Below are 20,977 nucleotides of genomic sequence, written 5' to 3'. Positions count from 1 at the left end.
CACAACCCTCAGTGGGGCGTAAGTAGGTTGTACAAATGTCGCCAATTTGCCAAAACGTAAAACAGTCATGAATTTTCAAGAGACTGTGTTGGATTAATCTGGATCTGTCTGGTGGATGTTTTAATCGTGTTTTTACATTTTCGTGCTTCAAATTGAACACTTTGTATTTAAAATTAATACAATCGAAATAATATATAAAACAGAAAATTCTCTATGTCAAGATGATAGGCAATTAAAATGCAAAATGAAACGCCGAAAACGAATATCAATCTCTATTATTATTATTATTATTATATTAAATATTAAAACATTTGACCTTATTCACAGTTTTACTGTGCAGCTTTTTTAGTTGATCATTATTTTGTAATAAAATTATGTTATTAACTGTTAATCGACCACTGATTTTTACAGAGTTTGCATTTATCTTAATATGCTTCACGTGCTTCTTTTGGACGACATTGTTTGCCGTTTTATTAGATCATTCAAGTGTTGAGACTGCTAAGTAACATTATATCGTGGTGTATTTTTGCTTCGCTTTTGTATTGGGTTACTTTGAATATTATTGTTGCTGTTGTTGTGTCATCCCAATACATTGTTATTTCTCACTTTAAATCTTTTGCAAGTAGAATTTTTCTAGTAGGCTATGGCATAGTTTTAGCACATGGTGTCACTACAGACCGTCAGATAAAGGTTTAGTCTTTACTCTGAAGCCTCTCTCTCTCTCTCTCTCTCTCTCGCTCTCTCAGAATCGTGGTGTTAGTGTCTCTGCTTTTCAGACATGATGGTTTCTATTTCGTCTCGTGTTTCCTGAATGCAAAAGAGAAATACTCGTGTTTACATTTTTTCTGTCGTCAGGCCACTTGTGAATGACCATCATGGTTTTTAAGGGATATTTCAAATGCGGATTTATATTTTCCCTTTTTTTGTTGGATTCTGCGTTTGCTCAGATCGTCTATTCCGTACCGGAAGAGGTAAATAAGGGGACAGTTGTTGGGAATATAGCGAGAGACCTGAACTTGAATGTTCATGAACTGGAATCTCGTATGTTTGAGATTGTGTCTGGATCAAATAAGAAGTATTTTGATGTAAATCTGAAAACTGGCGTGCTGTTTGTTAATGAAAGAATTGACCGCGAAGAGTTATGTTTGTCGAATCAGAAATGCTCTTTGAATATAGAGGCCCTTGCTAAAAATCCTCATCGTCTTTACAGAGTGGAGATTAAGATCTTGGATATAAACGACAATGCGCCACATTTTCCTGTTAAAGAATTTACTGTGAATATTACCGAAATCGCAAGCCCTGGAGAGAGATTTCCTCTCCCTGTAGCCGAGGACTCTGATGTTGGCAGTAATTCGCTGAAAGAATACAAACTGAGTCCGAATGAACATTTCAGTCTAGATACACAGAGTGAAGACCAGAGTGTGTCTGCTGAGTTAGTGCTGAACAAAGCTTTAGATCGAGAGAAACAAGCGACAATTAAGTTAGTTCTCACTGGAGTAGATGGAGGAAAGCAACCTAAATCGGGAACATTAAATATTTGTATAAACGTCATGGATGTTAATGACAATAATCCAGTGTTTAGTCAACCTCTTTACAAAGTCAAATTGAGGGAAAATGTTGCTACTGGTACTACAATTTTATCTGTGTTTGCTTCTGATTTGGATGAAGGAATAAACTGCGAAATTCAGTACTCGATTGTGGGTCATGTGAAGAAGCAAGACCTATTTACCATTATCCCCGAAACTGGAGATATTGTTGTAATAGGGCAAATAGATTACGAGGTAAATCCAGCGATTGAGTTACGAGTTCAAGCGAAAGATAAAGGCAGCCCACCAAGAAGCACACAATGTAAAATTTTAATAGAAGTTGTGGATGAAAATGACAATGCACCAGAAATAACTGTGACTTCTCTTCTGGAAAGTGTGAAAGAAGACACAAATTCAGAAACTGCAGTTGCTTTAGTCACAGTGTCTGATAAAGATGGGGGTAAAAATAGTTAAATGCTACAGGACAGACAGCAGTTTCAGCAGGTACAGCGCTCCAGTGATCAGCACACATCCAGACGGAAGCTGGTCCTTCTCTAAATCCACACAACAGTACGACGTGTGTTTTAGTTCAGACACGATAAAGAGTGACGTAGTCGTGTTCCCCTCGCCATTTCCGCCAGCAGATGCAGAACTGATCAGCATTGATGGAGAAGATACTTTTACACGAACCCAAACTCTTCCGAGCACTGAGAAGGTAAGAAGATTTTGGAAACCTAGTTGTGTTAAAAAAAGTTAGAAATCAGTTCTATGGAGATTTATGTAAGTATGTATATTTGTTATTTATTTACTCATTTATTGTTTTAGTACTTGATGCGTTGGATTTGAGTCAAGCTGTTGCTGTCGCTTCTTTTAATTAATTTCGCTGAACTGAATTCCATTGCCTTTGTCGTCGTTGCTATTATTAAGTGACAGAAAAAAAGACAAGTATAAATAAACGGTCGTAGACAAAATGCAATAAAATGCGCTTTATGAATAACAAAGACAATATCGAAGTCTTAAGGTGGTGTTATCCTATAACAGTTTTCAGCACCATGGACAATGAACATTTCGTCCTCGCTTTTCTCTCCGTACATTTTGGTCATCTCGGTTATTTTATTTAATGTTTTATTTGTTAGGGACAGATACAATAAACATAGATGAAAATGTAAAAAACAATCATCCCATGCATGTACCATAGTGCTTGTAGCCGAAGCTAATTTGCAACACTTGTCCCTAGGAGGGCTTTTATAAATTACAATTACAATAAACAAGTAATGCACAAATTTATAATATAAATACACTAAACATGACTACAGGTTTGTTGATGTATCAACCAAGATTTCGTGGCTTTCTTCAAATAATTATAATTTACAGTAGATTTTAAATCGTCCGGTAATGCATTCCAAAATTGTACACCTTTCACTGAGAGAACAGTCTGAGCAAATGATGTTTTACAATGTATAACTTTACAGTTTCCACTAGAAGCCGCTCTAGTGGATCTACTGCTTCCCTGCAATCTCTCGAAAAATGTACATAAGGGCATAGGAGCAAGACCATTTAAACATTTAAACACAAACTTTACATAATGAAAAAAGACAAAGTGAGCAAAGCTCAAAATCTTGTATTTGCTTAGGATCTGACAATGATGGTATCTTATTTGCTTTCTATCTAAAATTTTCAAAGCTCTATTGTAAAGACATTTAACCTGATTAATTATAGATTGATTTGTCTGAGACCAAATGGCTAATCCATATGCCATGTGTGATAATATCATCGAATTTAAAAACAAAAAAGCATGATCATATGTTAAACAATTTCGTATTATTTTAAAGCTGGTAAGATTTGCTTTAATCGTTTTACGCAACTTTTTAACATGACTTTTAAAATTTAACTGAGAATCTACAATCATACCAAGATATTTTTCTTCTGCTACTTGTTCTATAATCTCATCTTTAATTCTAATGTTTAATGATTCTGTTACCGGTAATTTTCTTATTGAAAAGCATATGGACTTTGTCTTTTTAGTATTTAAAGTTAAAAAAGAGGCATCAAGCCAAGCTGACACTTTCTCTAAATTTCTTGTCAACTTTTCTTCAATTTCCATACAGTTCCTACCAGATACGTAGACAACCGTGTCATCAGCATACATTTGAAGACTCGCATCAGGACACACTTCTGGAAGATCATTAATATAAATGCTAAAAAGAATCGGACCCAAAATTGTTCCCTGAGGAATTCCTATATCAATATTATGAGGAACTGACTTACAATTATCAATGACAACACTTTGTTCACGATTTTTTAAAATACGAATCAAACCATAACAGACATTGTTTTGATATATTATACTTTGTTATTTTTTACATTAAAATATTATGATTAATATTATGATTTACGGTATCAAATGCCTTTTTCAGATCCAGGAATACTGCACCAACTTTAAATCCTTTATCGAGTGACCGCTTAATATTTTCTAATAATAAGCAAGTAGCAGTTTCTGTAGAATGGTTATGTCTAAAACCAAATTGTAAAGGGTGTAAAAGATTATTAGTCTCTAAGTGCTGCAAAAATTGTTCTGATGCAACCTTCTCCAGCACTTTAGAAAGAACCGGGAGAAGACTAATTGGTCTATAGTTAATTATATAATAATTAGGTTAGATGTAGATACATTCTATTTTGTCTGATTCCTACAACCAACAGAATGTATTCCCTTTTTAACAAGTGCTGGGGATATTTACAGACGTAAGTGTGTTGATTGCATTTATACTTTGCAATTAACAAATCCCATTCTTTAAAGAATAAATTTATACTCTGGTAAATTGCAATTTAAATAAAATATCTTAAATAATTATGCAGTTAAAACGCGCGATGTCGCTGCAGACCACGAATTGAAAGCACTCCTTTTATTAAAATGAGGCTCCTCCCTTACAGTGGAAGAGCAACCACGTATATACTGTAGTCATGTGGAATTGATAAGGTATTATACAGGCTTCAGAGACTAATGTCCTGGCAGCAACGAGACAAAAAACTGCGTTTTTTAAACGGATTCATATTTGAGGCTTTGAAGAAACGGTTATGGAAAGCTTAAGATATCTGTGCGTCATAACAGCTCTGCATTTTTGTTTATGGCGATCTTCATGCGGCAAGATTATCTATTCGGTCTCGGAGGAAGTAAATAAGGGAACTGTTGTCGGAAATATAGCAAAGGATCTCAAGATCAGTGTTCTGGAATCTCGTATCTTGCAGCTTGTATCTGGATCCAACAGGAAATATTTTGATGTGGATTTAAAAACGGGAGCGTTGTTTGTGAATGAAAGAATTGACCGGGAGGAGTTATGCTTCTATCTTCAGCAGTGTGCTCTTAATTTGGAGGCTGTTGTTCAAAATCCTCATAGCCTGTATCGAATTGAAATAAATGTTCTGGATGTTAATGATATTGCTCCATATTTTGTGGACAGCGTTATAACGATAAACATTACAGAGGATGTTGTTCCAGGGGAGAGATTTAATCTTCCTGTAGCTGAAGATAACGACATTGGCATTAATACACTGAAAGACTACAACCTGAGCAAGAATGAACACTTTTCTATTGACGTGCAAACTGAAGAGCAGAGTGTGTCTGCTGAATTAGTGCTCCAAAAACCTTTAGATCGCGAAAAACAATGGGTAATTCCTCTTGTACTGACAGCGATCGATGGAGGAAAGCCTGCAAAGACTGGCACATTAAGTGTAATAGTTAATGTAATTGATATAAACGACAACAAGCCTGTCTTCAGCAAACCTTTGTACAAGATAAAGGTGAGTGAAAACGTTTCTGTTGGTACAAGAATCATCTCTTTGACTGCTACTGATTTGGACGAGGGCACCAACAGTGACATTATTTACTCAATAGCTGAACATGGAAACATAAAAAAGCAAAGTCTATTCACTGTGGTTCCTGAAACTGGGGACATTGTTGTGAAGGGTCAAATAGACCATGAGATAAATGCTGCAATTGAATTGCGAGTTCAGGCGAGAGATAAAGGCAGCCCACCAAAGAGCACACAATGTAAAGTTTTAATAGAAGTTATGGATGAAAATGATAATGCACCAGAGATAATTGTGACTTCTCTTTTGGAAAGTGTGAAAGAAGACACAAATTCAGGAACTGCTGTTGCTTTAGTCACAGTGTCTGATAAAGATGGAGGTAAAAACGGCATTGTACACTGTGCTCTGAAAGGCTCGTTTCCTTTCAAACTGGACACGTCATATAACAATCATTATTCTCTAGTGGTAGATGGACCTCTGGACAGAGAGAGTGCTTCTCTGTATAACATCACAATTACAGCTGCAGATGAAGGAACTCCGTCTCTTTCCAGCAGCACTGTTATAACTCTACATATCTCTGATGTTAACGACAATGCTCCACATTTCCCAGCACCAGTTATTAAGGCTTTTCTAAGGGAGAATGGTCAAGCTGGAGGTCTCATGATAAAAGTGTCCGCTGATGATTCAGACACTGGTGAAAACGCAGAACTTTCATATTCACTGTTAGACAGTTCCAGCTCCAGTGTTCCTATAACAACACTGATAAATATAAACTCTTTAAGTGGAGAAATATTCAGTTTGCAATCATTTAATCACGAAGAAACAAAGAGATTTCAGTTTCAAGTTATGGCAACAGACTCTGGTGTTCCTCCTCTGAGCAGTAACGCGACTGTAAATGTGTTTATTCTGGATGAGAATGACAACAGTCCGGTTATTTTACCGCCTTATTCTGAACCTGGATCAGTTAATAGTGAGAACATTCCCTACTCTGCTGAAGCGGGATACTTTGTAGCCAAGATCCGAGCTGTTGATGCTGACTCTGGATATAACGCACTTCTGTCTTATCATCTAACTGAACCCAAAGGAACGAATCTCTTCCGCATTGGAAGCAGCACTGGAGAAATAAGGACTAACAGACGAATGAGTGACAATGACTTAAAAACTCACCCACTTCTTATCACAGTGTCTGATAATGGAGAGCCATCACTCTCAGCAACTATGTCCATGGATGTTGTGGTTGTTGAGAGTCTGGATGACATAAAGACATCATTCAGAGAAGTTCCTGTTAAAGAGGAGAGTTTTTCGGATCTGAATCTGTATCTGCTCATCGCTATTGTCTCAGTATCAGTCATCTTTTTACTGAGTCTGGTGGGTTTGATAGCAATTAAATGCTACAGGACAGACAGCAGTTTCAGCAGGTACAGCGCTCCAGTGATCAGCACACATCCAGACGGAAGCTGGTCCTTCTCTAAATCCACACAACAGTACGACGTGTGTTTTAGTTCAGACACAATAAAGAGTGATGTAGTCGTGTTTCCTTCGACCTTTCCACTGCCAGATGCAGAACTAATCAGCATTAATGAAGGAGACACATTTAATAGGACTCAAACACTTCCAAGCACTACCAAGGTAAGATAAAACTTAAATTTCACAGTTCGAAAACATCATCATAGTGAACTTTTTGTAGCTTAGTAACTTTTTACTACCGTATCAAGCAAATATGTGATTTTAGTACATGGAGCATTTCAGCTTCACATATCATTCCAAAGGCCATAGTATCTGTAGGGCTATGTGGTCTCATATTTTTCAGTTGTATAGGAAATTGTGCATGTTCAAATGTATGTGTACACACAGAGATTGTTTTATACTTTCCGTCTTTAGGATGAGACGTTAAACCGAGGTCCTGACTCTCTGTGGTCATTAAAAATCCCAGGATGGTCTTCAAAAAAAGAGTAGGGGTGTAACCCCGGCATCCTGGCCAAATTCGCCCATTGGCCTCTGACCATCATGGCCTCCTAACCATCCCCATATCTGCTGATTGGCTTCATCACTCTGTCTCCTCTCCACCAATAAGCTTGTGTGTGGTGGGCGTTCTAGCGCAATATGGCTGCCTTCGCATCATCCAGGTGGATGCTGCACACTGGTGGTGGTTGAGGAGATTCCCCCCTTCTATGTAAAGCGCTTTGAGTGGCCAGAAAAGTGCTATATAAATGTAAGGAATTATACTTTACTCCAGTGTTACATAATTCTTCTGTTGGCTTTTAAATGTGTTATATCTCGGTAGTGCTACCTAGGTGTAAATAGGATTCACTTAATAACCTTGGTGTCACTGCTGCTCAAATTGTAAATATCTGTAGTTAAATTCCACCCATTTGCCATCAAATGCAATGGATTACGTTAAAAATGTCAGATCAGGGCTGATGCAATGGCAAATAAGCGTTGCATTTCCCATGTTAGAATTTCTTAACACTGAAAAAATGAATAGGTTCACTTAAGTGAAAGCATATACTCTTGTCAAGTCTTGAACTTTGTTCCATGGAGTCAAAAGGAGGCTACATTTTGAAAATATGGCGAAGGATTGAATCTCTGTGAAGGACGGGTGAATTTAAAAGACAATTAAAATTGTAATGAAAATCTGTGTTGTAAACAAACCAATAGCCTAAGCATTAACGAAAAATACTTTTTTAGGCAACAGCACGTTAATAATCAATACAATATACAACAATTGATAGTTGATTTATATTGTCTGTGTTTTTTAGATGACTAATTGATTGATTAATTAATTAATTAATTAATCTGCGTTAAAATCAATAAAATATACTTTTTCAATAAACTAATGTTTTCAACATTTAGCTAATTAATTTCATCATGATTCTGGATACAAGTAATAATTTAAGTGTGTTGCAAATGTATTCAAAGGATCCAGTTCCATTCATAATACGAGAACAAAAAAAGTTTTCTCATGCTTTCTCTAACATTAACAGTTTGCCCGAATGTTATATAGAATTCACACAAAATCATTAACTGTATACTGTACTGACTTACTGTATTCTGAACTCCTGCGCGTTTGTTGTTGATATAGCTTATGCAAACTTCTTCAGACTAGCAAAGCTCTTTCGGGGTTTATGTTAATTTACAATACGTGGTTATTTTCTTAAGTGATGCTGCATGTTTGTGTGGTTTCGCCACACAGAACCGCACGTACTCCGCGTGGTGTCACTGTAGACCGCTAAACTTGAATATTTCCATATACCGTCTCAACTCCGCCTACGATTTCGCTGAGTGACGTCCTGTAACCGAGCGTCACGGTCTGGATGCTTTTCGTGGCGTGTTTCCGTGAGTCTCATTCTTCATTGTGTCTACAAAGTTTTGATGTTCTTTTGATCACCTTTGTATTGTTTTGATCACGTTGCCATCTCAAACGGAAGGATGGCAGACAGGAAGGACTTAAGGTTCCCACATATTACTTTCCTCTGGCTCGTGATGTGTGTTTCAGTGCCAGTGGATGGTCAGATTGTCTACTCCGTGTCCGAGGAAGTAAATATCGGAACTGTCGTCGGAAATGTGGTGAAGGACATGAATTTAAACGTCCAGGATTTGGAATCGCGGGCATTTCAGCTTGTATTCGGCACGAGGACGAGGTATTTTGATGTGAATCTGAAATCTGGCGTCTTGTACGTTGCTGAAAGAATTGACCGCGAGCAGCTATGTCCTAATACTCCATCCTGTTCCTTGAATTTTGAGGCGATAGTAAACCATCCTCTCAGTCTGAGTCGAGTGATAGTTAACGTTAATGATGTGAATGACAATTCTCCTGCATTCCCTGTTGAAATTCAGGTTTTGAATATCTCTGAATCAGTGCAGCCAGGAGCTACATTTTCCTTGATCAGTGCAGTGGATGAAGATGTAGGGACTTTCTCTATTAAAAGCTATAACCTGAGTCCTAATGAACATTTCTCATTAGAAGTAAACCAGGGTGGTGAACATGGCATGTCTGCAGAGCTAATCCTTCGAAAAGCTTTAGATAGAGAGAAAGAACCTGTAATTCGACTAGTATTGACTTCTTTCGATGGAGGGAATCCATCCAGGTCAGGCACATTGCAAATTATTGTCAATGTTTTAGATATTAATGATAATGCTCCAGTGTTTAGCAGTCCTCTTTATAAAGTCCGTGTGACAGAGAACACACCAAAAGGAACTAAGATTATCAAACTAAATGCCACTGACATGGATAAAGGTCCAAATGGGGAGGTAACATATTTATTTAGCAGTCATGGTCAGGAAAAAAATCTTGATGTATTTGCAATCAGCCCTGATTCAGGGGAGCTCAAGGTAAAAGGAAATATTGATTTTGAGGACAAAGCTTTTTATGAACTTAGAATAGAGGCCCATGATAAGGGGCTTTCCCCGATGACGGTTAATTGTAAAGTACTAATTGAAGTCATAGATGTTAATGACAATGCACCAGAAATAGTAATAACGTCCCTGCTGTCTTCTTTAAGGGAAGATGCAAAATCTGGCACTGCTGTGGCTCTGGTCACAGTTTCCGATAAGGATGGTGGAATGAATGGGAAAGTGAGTTGTAAGCTGCTGGGAAATGTACCTTTCAAACTCGAGTCTTCCTACAAGAATTATTACTCTGTTGTTTTGGAAGGCCAGCTTGACAGGGAAAACATGTCCAAGTATAATGTAACCCTCGTAGCAGTAGATGAAGGAACCCCACCACTTTCCAGCACCAGTGTAGTTTATGTTGACGTTTCAGATGTGAATGACAATCCTCCACAATTTAACAAAAAAACTATTTCTGTCTATGTAAAAGAAAACACTCCCCCGGGAACCCTCATTTACACAGTGTCAGCAGTTGACAGAGATTCAAATGAAAACGCTGAAATTTCTTATTCCATTGTGGATAACAAAGCAAACATAAATGCTGTTAGTGTTAACTCATTGACAGGCCAGTTGTATAACCTACAGTCTTTCAATTTTGAAGAACAGAAAACACTTAGTTTCCATGTTCAGGCAACAGACTCTGGTATTCCTCCTCTGAGCAGTAACGCGACTGTAAATGTGTTTATTCTGGATGAGAATGACAACAGTCCGGTTATTTTACCACCTTATTCTGAACCTGGATCAGTTAATAGTGAGTACATTCCCTACTCTGCTGAAGCGGGATACTTTGTAGCCAAGATCAGAGCTGTTGATGCTGACTCTGGATATAACGCACTTCTGTCTTATCATCTAACTGAACCCAAAGGAACGAATCTCTTCCGCATTGGAAGCAGCACTGGAGAAATAAAGACTAAGAGACAAATGAGTGACAATGACTTAAAAACTCACCCACTTCTTATCACAGTGTCTGATAATGGAGAGCCATCACTCTCAGCGACTATGTCCATGGATGTTGTGGTCGCTGAGAGACTGGATGACATAACGACATCATTCAGAGAAGTTCCTGTTAAAGAGGAGAGTTTTTCCAATCAGAATCTGTATCTGCTCATTGCTATTATCTCAGTAGCAGTTACTTTTTTACTAAGTCTTGTGGGTTTGATAGCAGCTAAATGCTACAGGACAGATGGCAGTTTCAGCAGGTACAGTGCTCCAGTGATCAGCACACATCCAGACGGAAGCTGGTCCTACTCCAAATCGACGCAACAATATGACGTTTGTTTTAGCTCAGACACAATGAAAAGCGACATGGTGGTTTTCCCTTCGCCATTTCCTCCTGCAGAGGCTGAACTGATCAGCATTCATGGAGAAGATACTTTTACACGAACCCAAACTCTTCCTACTACTGGGAAGGTGAGCATTATTTAAGACCTCAGTTTATAAAGTTGCTGAAATTACACTTATATGGACTATTCGTATATTCACTATATGCATGCTTTTTTAAATAGTGGGATATTAGCACATATTTAGTTTATAGAAAAATATAGAAGTGGAGCAAAACATCATTCACTTTTCTAGCTTGATATTATTGCTGAAAATGTGGTTCATGCACATGTGATGCAACTTACAGCACAAAGCCTGTGTTTACATTGAGTTTACCCAAAATAAAATATTTCAATGACCTTAATTTTAAAAAAGCAGTAATCTTTGTTTTTTTTATTGGCATTATTTCTATCATATTTATGATTGGAGTTTTTCTGTGTCAATCACTACCACAACTCAGATGCCTCAAGCTTGTATGTAGTGTAGTTTCAGCACCAGCAGTGCTGGACAGCGCCACCTCACTGCTATGCAAGCTTATCAAGACCTTAGTAGCACTGCTCTCATTTTGTGCTCAATCTTTAATGATTTGATTATTACTTAATCAAATAAATCTGTTTTAATTATAACTCTTTAATGACGTTAAACTGCAGTTGCAGATTGAAGCAGGTTGCAACAGCTATTCCCCAGTCTTCAAAGAGAATTTAAATGATGTTTAATAAGCTTCACTAACCTACTGCTCAGAATACTGATTTGAGTTGGGGTTTTATTTAAAGGTTTTTGAATAACTTTATTTTTGTTACTGAGTTTTGCATGTGAAAAAGTTACTAAATGCTCTAGTTTTACACTTTCTCACACTTTTTTCTGCATGTTCAATGATGCTGCCAATGTATGGAGAAAAGCGTAAATGCATAAATGTAAATATGTATGTTTATTGTGTCTTGAAATGGTCTCAGACTTATGCTCCATGTTTATAGTAGCTTCGTCTAATAGTTAGTCATGCCTCTTGAATCTTTTTCCCCGAGTCCTTGACAGAGGACAGGGATCAGGGCCTGTGTAAATTTCTGTGCAATTGGGTCAGTACTGGGTTCTGCTTTGCCCGGCTGGTTGAGGGAGATAGATGGATTAGAAGTCTGTGGGTCTCTGGACTGCTGGACTGCTGGAGTGCTGCAGTCCCACCTGCATTATATCGAAGTCTCTCAATGCATTAATGAGAGGGACATGCTGCTGACTCTGTGAGAAAAACACACAGCAGATTTCATGCTGTGTAAAGAAACTGATCCTCATTTCCCCGTACTGTGCAACCCAGTTCATGTTACTGTGCATGTTTTTATTTGTTGTTTAAATAATTAATATATTTGTTATCACTTATGGAATTACATAGGATTGGTCTATATGGCTTTAAACAATATCTTATGGTTCTTGTTCTTTCAAGGTCTCATTCCCTCTCTTGCTCCCTCTTCTGAACTTGTCAGATGGAATGATTCCTCTAGTGGCACAATGGCATTTTACTTCCCACCCCTGCGAGTCTTCACATGAGTGAGACTGCACTACTGAAGTTTCAGTTTATTTTGACAGACATTATTCTTTGTAGAGTTATAAACTTGACATTTAGGCTTTTGGTTTCTTGTAACAGAAATGTATTATTTTGATTATTATTATTATTATTCAGATTTGAGCTCTCATCTATCTATCTATCTATCTATCTATATAAAGATTTATTTATTAATTAGTAATTAATGTTTATTAAGTGTGTCCATAACATATTTCAGCATGTGCAGGATGCATACGCAAATTTAGTTGTTATAGTAAAATGTAAAAGTATTACTCCTAGCTAGAATGGCCCCCTATCTGGGGCAAGAAGCCTTTTTACAGAATATATAAATGACTTTTCATGTCATTCTTATTAATACTTAAATATGTGTTTCAATATTGTAAAATACAAAATCAACTATTCTATTTCAAATTCTATTTTGGCAGTTTAGTTGAATAATTAAATAACAGACAAAGCAAAATCAGAGTAGAAGAGATTCATCTGAAAGGTAAATTTATTCTTGATTTAAATACAGGCATATAAATATTTACATCTATTTCATAATTGCAAAACTGTGAATGCAAATTGAATGATTTCACTTAATTAGCCCATAGGTTTAAATGAAAAGAGAAGGTATCTAGGTATAAATGTACATCTAATTTACCGAAATACTGAATAATAACCCCATCAATTACAATACATATTTAATTGAAAAATAATAATAATAAAATAGTAACAACATGCATATCATGTGTCCACAAACCACTCATTAACAAATAGACAAAAAAAAAATTATATTCTACATAACACAATGTCATATATAATGAGACATAAAAAAATAACCACAATTAATGTCAAAACTCACAAATGTTTATATTTAGATTAAATTACAAAATTAAAAATTGTGTAGTTATATGCATCATAAGTGTTAAGATGAGATTTTGTACCATATGCATTTTTTTATGTTGTTTGTACATTCTTGGTAAAAATGTGCTGTGCTCATTTATAGATATACATCTACATGGAAATCAAGATTTAACAGTATCACCTCTTATTTCTCAGTCTGTGTGCATGAATGTCCCCTGCTTTGTCTTCCACATATCATGTGTATTATTCAACTTGAGTCACATGGATTATGCTTCAGTTATGACATTACTGCTTCAGCCAGCTGTGAATATGTGGTTTATGTGCAAACATCAAGTCTATTTGCAGAATGTAATGCTACGAGGTTAACACAGGAAAGTGAATGAGTCTTTTTGTGCTTGTGTATGCTATTCATTAGAATATATGCTTGGCAGAATCATGGATTTGAGTCAGTGCTTCAGCATTGTGACAGACAATGAGTCATAGTACAGACTGTGGGTAATTACAGACACTATCATCGCTTCAGTGTTATTTATTGTGAGCTGACTGTAAACGGCTAAGCCTGTTGTCTGCGCGCTGCAAGGCATGAACTGTGTGTCTGCTGGCTTCTGTTTCTATCAGACAGAATGACCTGAACCTTTTGTTAAGGTCACTCTGGGATTTCTGTCCCTCCAGATGGATGCATTTTTTATGAAACGGAGGTGCAGAGGACAACAAACAGATTGCATGAATGACGAATGTTTCACAAAATCCCCATTTATCTCCACAGGTTCTCTAAATTCATGAAAGCTCAAATTTGAGAGGATGTGCATCTGCATAATTTATTGTTTACAAGGTTATCAACAAGGATTCTGCAGAATCTCTTTCACTAAAAATGTCAGAGCATACAAATAATGTGTTTTGTAGCTTTATAGCGATCCATTAGCCTGTCATTATTGTACAAATGCAATGCAAATGCATTTAGCAAAGTATTTTAAAAGCAAGCTGATGGTGCTATAACATATAGCATTGGTTTATATCATCATTTATTTGCTCTTTTGCATATGCATGCTGGTTTACATATCCATTCTGTTCAGATGCCTCTCTCTGGTTGTTGGTTCTGGCAATAGAAAGAACAGTTGATGGTTCCCTGCAGTGTATCAGTGAGAGGAAGGGTGGGTCATCTCTGCAGAGGGCTGCAGGTGGCAGAATGAGTCAAGTTGAACAGAATGCGGAGAGAGAGAGAGGCTGTGGATGGTTTGCTAGTGCCCTCTGTTGGCTGCAGTGCTGGTGATGGCTTTCAGGGATGTGTGAGATCCTTACTATGAAGTGTTTATTTCATACCTCAGCCAGTAGGGGTCTTACATCATCCTTCTGAACCATACTCTGCCCACAATAATTTCAGATACCCTCTTTCTCTATTTTTTACTGTCACTTTGTGTTACACACAACACGCCTTTTGCTCCCATGATGTTTTGCCTCTCATTTCTTTGAGGACATGCAGTCCTATTACATTTCTCTTTCTCTCTGTCTCCTCACATACACTTTCTAGCACTGTGTTTTAAAATAATTTCAGGAACCAAGTTCTAGGAACTACACAAGTGTATTTTGCTATACTGATTAAAGCAAACTAACGGCAATAAATATTCTTATAAATAGAGCCCTAAACTGAATGTGCACACTGATTTTGACATGTTTTATCATATTTGATTTCCATTGAGATATCTAAAATCAAATCCCTAAAACAAGACACATTTACTTGAGAAACAACATTGAAGATATTACGATTCGCTTTCATAGATTGTAGCTTAAGTGTATTTTGATTTTGTCTCAGTCTACTGGCAGATTGTTTAATTTTTAACTTGTTTGTACTTATATAAAATTGGACCAGTAGGTAAAACAGACTTTTTGGGGTGACTTTTATTTTTTTAAACAAATTAATACTTTTATTCTAGAAGGATACATTGAAGTGATCAGAAGTGACAGTAAAGACATTTATAATTGTTCTGTTTCAGATTAATGCTGAACTTTCTAACCTTGAAAAAAAAGTATAATTGTTAAAAAAATATATTAAACAGCACAACTGCTTTCAAAATTGATAATAAATGTTTCTTGAGCAGCAAATCAACATATTATAATGATTTCTGAAGGATCATGTGACACTGAAGACTGATGTAATGACTGCTGACAATTCAGCATTGCCATTGCAGGAATAAATTACATAATCAAATATATTAAAACAGAAAACAGTTATTTTAAATTGTAATTAATCACACAATCACAATGTTACTGTTTTTACTGTATTTCTAATGTAACAAATAAATGCAACCTTGGTGAGCATAAGACACTTACATAAAAACATTAAAAGATATTCCCAACCTCAAAATTTTGAACAGTAGTGCATTTTCTCTGAACAATATATCTATATTTTATGATATATAATATATAATCTGTACATCTTCTCAATATAGATTATTACTTGTCAGGTAATTAATCTTGTTTGAGGATTTTTTGAAATTTGTGTTAAAAACGAGTCATAAAGACAAATTAAATCCTATTAAAATATGTTTAGCATATATTTCTGCATTCTTTACTGTCTATATATTATAGATATTTTAAACATTAGACCAAAATACTGTGCATCTGATATACAAGTGTAAGAGTTGGTTCATAGCCAAAATATCTATCATTCAGTAGTGCAAAGGCATAAACAACTCTAATTTTACCATTCGGTTATCATGACCTACATCACCAACACCAAATATAGGCCACAACTGGCAGAGCAGATAGAAAGAATGAGAGAAGACATGCATGTAAAGGAAGTGGGAAAGAGAGAGAACGTGAATGACAGAGGAAGAGAGGTTTTTAGTGCACACTGCGGTGGGTGGTGTGACTCTGGATGCCCTTGCTGAGGGCACTGTTGGTGCAGGGTGTCTGTGCGGTGTCTCTCAGATGGGTGCATCCCTTTTAAAATCTGGCACACTTATGTAAGTAGGGTCAGGGGAGGAGGAGTACCACTTGTAATGGGTTTCTGTCCTGCCAAAGGTCAAAGTTCACAGGTCAAAGCTCAAGATACTAATATCTTTCAGCAGTCTGATTAGCTAAATGTGACCCTGGACCACAAAACGGATCAAAATTATACATTTTTCTTTTATGCCAAAAAATCATTAGGATATTAAGTAAAGATCATGTTCCATGGAGATATCTTGTAAATTTCCTACTGTAAATATTTTAAAACTTAATTTTTGATTTGTAATATACATTGCTAAGAACTTCATTTGGACAACTTTAAAGGCGATTTTCTCAATATTTAGATTTTTTTGCACCCTCCGATTCCAGATTTTCAAATATTGTCCTATCCTAACAAACCATACATCAATGGAAAGCTTATTTATTCAGCTTTCAGACGATGTATAAATCTCAATTTCGAAAAATTGACCCTTATGGTTTTGTGGTCCAGGGTCACAAATGTTGTCATTTAAGGATATAGGGAGAAGGTCTAGCTCTATATTTAGGGTTTTAACAAAGTGTTTTCTAAGGAGAGCCATTTAATCTGGCCTAATCTTAATCTGGCTCCCTAGTGCAGTTGTAGTCTAATCATCACAAATGGACAACATACATTCTAGTATAGAAATATGTGAGAATTTTAATTTTAGGCTGTTATATTCCATTTTGAGGTTGTCAATTGGCAGTCTTATACTTAGTGCTTTCTCTATCATTCACAACTCACCACACTCAGTTACCCAAAGCTACAACTCACTTTAGTAAATGTCAAGACAGTCTTGTTATTGCACACTGACAGTGAAAGTACATGCACATGCAGAATGATAGGCCTGGTTAAGCTTTTAAATTTCCTGAAGTGGAGACCTAGTAGAACAAGGATTTATAAGACCAAGCCTGTCAAACCTTCCATTGTTAAAAGACTTGATTTTTTATATGAGACTTTGTTAACTTGTCTCTGTAGTAAAGTTTAATTCACTGTGCATTATTCCAGTTTTATTAGTTGCACAATAAAAATCAGTTTATATTTTGCAAATATGTCTTGATAATCTATCAGCAATCCGGTGTCAAAAACAAATGTGCATTGTGTGGGGGTTCAGGAGAGACAGCAGGTGCGATCAGAAACAAAATCTGGATTGTAGATGTCTGAAAGTCAAAAAAGTATTTGGGTATCTGACCCACTTGCTTACAGAGTGTTTTGTGCTGCAAAACATCTGTTATTACTCAGTGGTTTCCAAAAAGATCAAAACAAAGACACTATGAAAACAATGCACAAACACTGCCTAGTGTTTCACCCATGCGGCATATTCATCCCAGGGAAAAAGGGGTAAACATTAACTGAAAGAAAAATATGTATATATTTAGAAAATAAGTCAGTTATTTCTATCTTTTGCTGTAGAGTGTCAGAAGGAAATATCAGTTTACACTTCCAAACATTCATTTTGCCATTAATTGTAATAATCCAGTGAGATTTTTGTTTGCACAAGGAGTCTGATAACAGTCATTGCTCCACACAGAGATCTGATCTCATCATCATCCAGTCTGTCTGGAATGACATGAAGAAACAGAACAAACTGAGACAGACTAAATCCAGAAGAACTGTGGCAACGTCTCCGAGATGCTTCAAGAAACCTACCTGCAAAGCTACAGTACTGTTAAAAGCTTTAGGCACTTGTGTAAAAATGCTGTAAAATTTTTTGCATCACACTTTTTTAGTAAACCCAACTTGGAATAATTGTACTTAAAATAAACAAGATAATCTTTGTTATATGAACTTAAATATTTGAGTTCACTTAACATTCTTTACTTAAAACATGCAACATCATCTACTAAGTAATTTCAGGTTGTGTTAACTTAACATTTAAGCTCATTTATATAAAAAATAGAGTTAAACCAACATTCTTTACTTAAAAAAAAATATGTAACACCATAGAATCTACTAAGTAATTGCAAGTTGTATTTACTTAACATTTGAATAAAAAAATTTTTCAATTTTGTTAAACTAAAAAAAACTATATTTTGGGCTGGCTGTCATACATTAGTTCATGATAGCATATTAAGTGATTTATTAGGATGTTGTGAAGCGTGACAAGTGTCTTCTGAAGCTCTCATCATGTGAGAGGTGATGTAGAAGCACTTAGGACTGTCACCTCTTCCTTTAGTTTCACAACACACATCACACTTCACAATGTGTTGACATTTACATTAAGCATGAACCCATGAATGGATGGATGACAGTTGGCCGAAAGCAATGATTATAGTTTGAAATAATAGTATTTTTTTCACAAACACACCTAACTTTTCACTCAGAAGAGATTCATACAGGGACGTATGGATTACAGTCACATTCACTTTGCGTTGATTTTTAAAGTGAAGAAAATTAAGATTATATATGTATCAGGGACGGCACAAGGATGAGTAAACAATAACAGAATTTTCATTTTTAGGTGGAGCATCATTTTAAAAGTTTAGTTCACCCAAGTATGAAAATTCTGTCATTAATTACTCACCATCATGTCGTTCCACACCTGTAAGCAATTATTAGTAAAGTGTGAAATAAACAAAAAAAATTAGATATGAATTGTTACCTCCAATTATTCCGTTCTTGCACCATCACTTGTTGCACAGCTGGATGTATGGAAAGATGGAGAGAAAAACAACTGTATTAAACGGCATAAAATAATTGATAATGCTGGCGTTTCAGTGTTTTTTATACATTACTTTTGGAAGTCAAATCTGGCACTTTCAATATTGCCTCGCATATTTAAAATGAAATATAACAGAAACAACACAAAATGTTACAATCAAACACTTTAAAACTGGAGATCCACGTGCCCGCTCTGCACATTTTGTGTCTACCTTATCAGTTTATGGCACTCTCTCCGGATCAGCGGCTGAGGGAACGCAGGTTTAAATTTACTGTTGTGATCATAATTTCAAAGGTTTAGTACACAGAGGAATCGTTGTCATTTAGGAATAATTTTGCGTGTGTGTCTGAATCGAGATCGCCATTACTTGATGATCGTGCATACATATAGACATGCAGCCGATGTATTTTAGAATATCATATAAACCAAACCTCAAGAGTAACCCGCGCCCAGGCCTGGGCCGCCCCTTATAGAGAATATGAGAATATTGTGACCTAACTTTTTTTTTTTCCCCTCAGTAGCGGGAATGGGCTTACACGTACAAACTCGACGCTTTCATAAGTATTCATAACACGTTTCTAATTATTGAAGCATGATTCTTAGCGATTCAGAAATTCAGTTTAAAAGTTCCTTTTTTGACCACAAACGCAATAAACGAGTAAGATAAAAATACAAAGTAAAGCTTACCTCTTTTCAGCGTCTACATCACGTTGCGTTTCAGAAAATATCTTCTCCCACTAACACAAAAAAACAAGTGTTCATTGATGGTAAAACGCCAAAATCTAATATTATACTTCGTTTACAAAAATTAAGCTTACCCCTTCTCACCGTCTTCACATGTGCTTCACGAAATGGCACCTTGGCTGGAAAGAGTATTTGCATATCACGTGGCTCATAGGCTACTTAAAATTTTATGCTAGATTTACTTAATTTTAACGTAATTGTAATAGTAGTTGACATGACTTATGCTTTTTCATTTTATTTATGCATACATTTAAGTTCACCTTGTAACTTATATTTTTGCGTTACACGCACTATATATGTTAAGTAGACATTGAAAAGTTATGAATACTACGTTTTTTGTGTTTAATCGATTTACTTTTGTAAGTAATGGTTGTTCAGACAACGAATCATTTTTTTCAGTGTAGGATGCTGTCAAAAATAATGTCATAAATAGATTGTCGTTATCTATAAACGTCTATTAACTAAATTAAATCAACATTTGGTGTGACCATCCTTTGCATTTAAATCAGCTTTTGCCCTAGGTGCACTTGCGCATAGGTAGGTTTCTTGAAGCATCTTGGAGACGTTGGCACAGTTCTTCTGCATTTAGTCTGTCTCAGTTTGTTCTGTTTCTTCATGTCATTCCAGACAGACTGGATGATGATCAGATCAGATCTCTGTGTGGAGCACTGGCTGTAAAAAAAAAAAAGTTACAGTTTCTATTATAATGAACTTTGACCTATGAATGGCCCATTTTATTCTTAAATATGTAGCACAAAATGTCTAGTTAACGTTAAAACAACATAATATAATACAATTTTTGATAGTAATTGCTAGATTAAAAAAATAACGAATTCTGATCTGAAAGAAGAGTTTAATCTACTGCTTTATATGGTGATGACATGAGGCGACTCTAATGCGACGGGTTTACGCAGACAGTCTGCCCTGGCTTAGTTTATGTCATCGGTTTCAGAGTGACACGCTCCCTCACTGTGGCGCATTTTGACGGATGCACAGAGATGCCCCAGGCGCGCACGCCCGGATGACCTGGTCTGTCTGAAGTCAAAGCCACAGACGGAGAGAGAAATGCGCATTCTGTATAATTATTATAGATTTTAATGAATATAGCCGTTCTGTGACCAATAAAGAATAAACGTATTCTGTATTTCAAAACATTAGCAACATTTTCT

At 36.2% G+C, this 20,977-nt stretch overlaps 2 protein-coding genes and 1 long non-coding RNA gene across 4 annotated transcripts in view; 2 read left to right on the top strand and 1 right to left on the bottom strand.

Annotated features, from left to right (window-relative positions):
• The first annotated feature begins 875 nt into the window (after positions 1–875).
• On the top strand, positions 876–2,000 carry LOC107677969 (protocadherin gamma-C3-like). Its single transcript, XM_016473047.1, has one exon. It carries the CDS (start codon positions 876–878, stop codon positions 1,998–2,000), a length of 1,125 nt encoding a protein of 374 aa, XP_016328533.1.
• A 2,595-nt stretch (positions 2,001–4,595) lies between these two features.
• LOC107678002 (protocadherin alpha-C2-like) overlaps positions 4,596–20,977 on the top strand; it is a 40,393-nt gene continuing 24,011 nt past the window's right edge. Inside the window, exon 1 of one of the 2 annotated variants that reach the window (XM_016473089.1) lies at positions 4,596–6,962. In XM_016473089.1, coding sequence (XP_016328575.1) covers positions 4,602–6,962 — 2,361 coding nt within the window. In that variant the 5' untranslated portion in view covers positions 4,596–4,601. Of the gene's footprint in view, positions 6,963–8,620; positions 11,133–20,977 lie in introns of those variants that run through there. The other variant, XM_016473088.1, reaches the window with a different exon arrangement.
• Positions 19,005–19,927, bottom strand: LOC107678003 (uncharacterized). Its single transcript, XR_001632902.1, has 3 exons — positions 19,883–19,927; positions 19,752–19,801; positions 19,005–19,044 (listed from the first exon to the last, which is right to left on the bottom strand). It is a non-coding gene; the product is annotated as an uncharacterized LOC107678003 (long non-coding RNA).

This window comes from Sinocyclocheilus anshuiensis, unplaced genomic scaffold (assembly GCF_001515605.1).
Source record: "Sinocyclocheilus anshuiensis isolate Anshui unplaced genomic scaffold, SAMN03320099.WGS_v1.1 scaffold260, whole genome shotgun sequence".
NCBI lineage: Eukaryota > Metazoa > Chordata > Actinopteri > Cypriniformes > Cyprinidae > Sinocyclocheilus > Sinocyclocheilus anshuiensis.
This window is presented reverse-complemented; position numbering and strand designations above follow the sequence as displayed.

Excerpts from the sequence above, each read along its gene's own strand:
- LOC107677969 (XM_016473047.1), top strand. The coding sequence starts at position 876 with ATGGTTTTTAAGGGATATTTCAAATGCGGATTTATATTTTCCCTTTTT.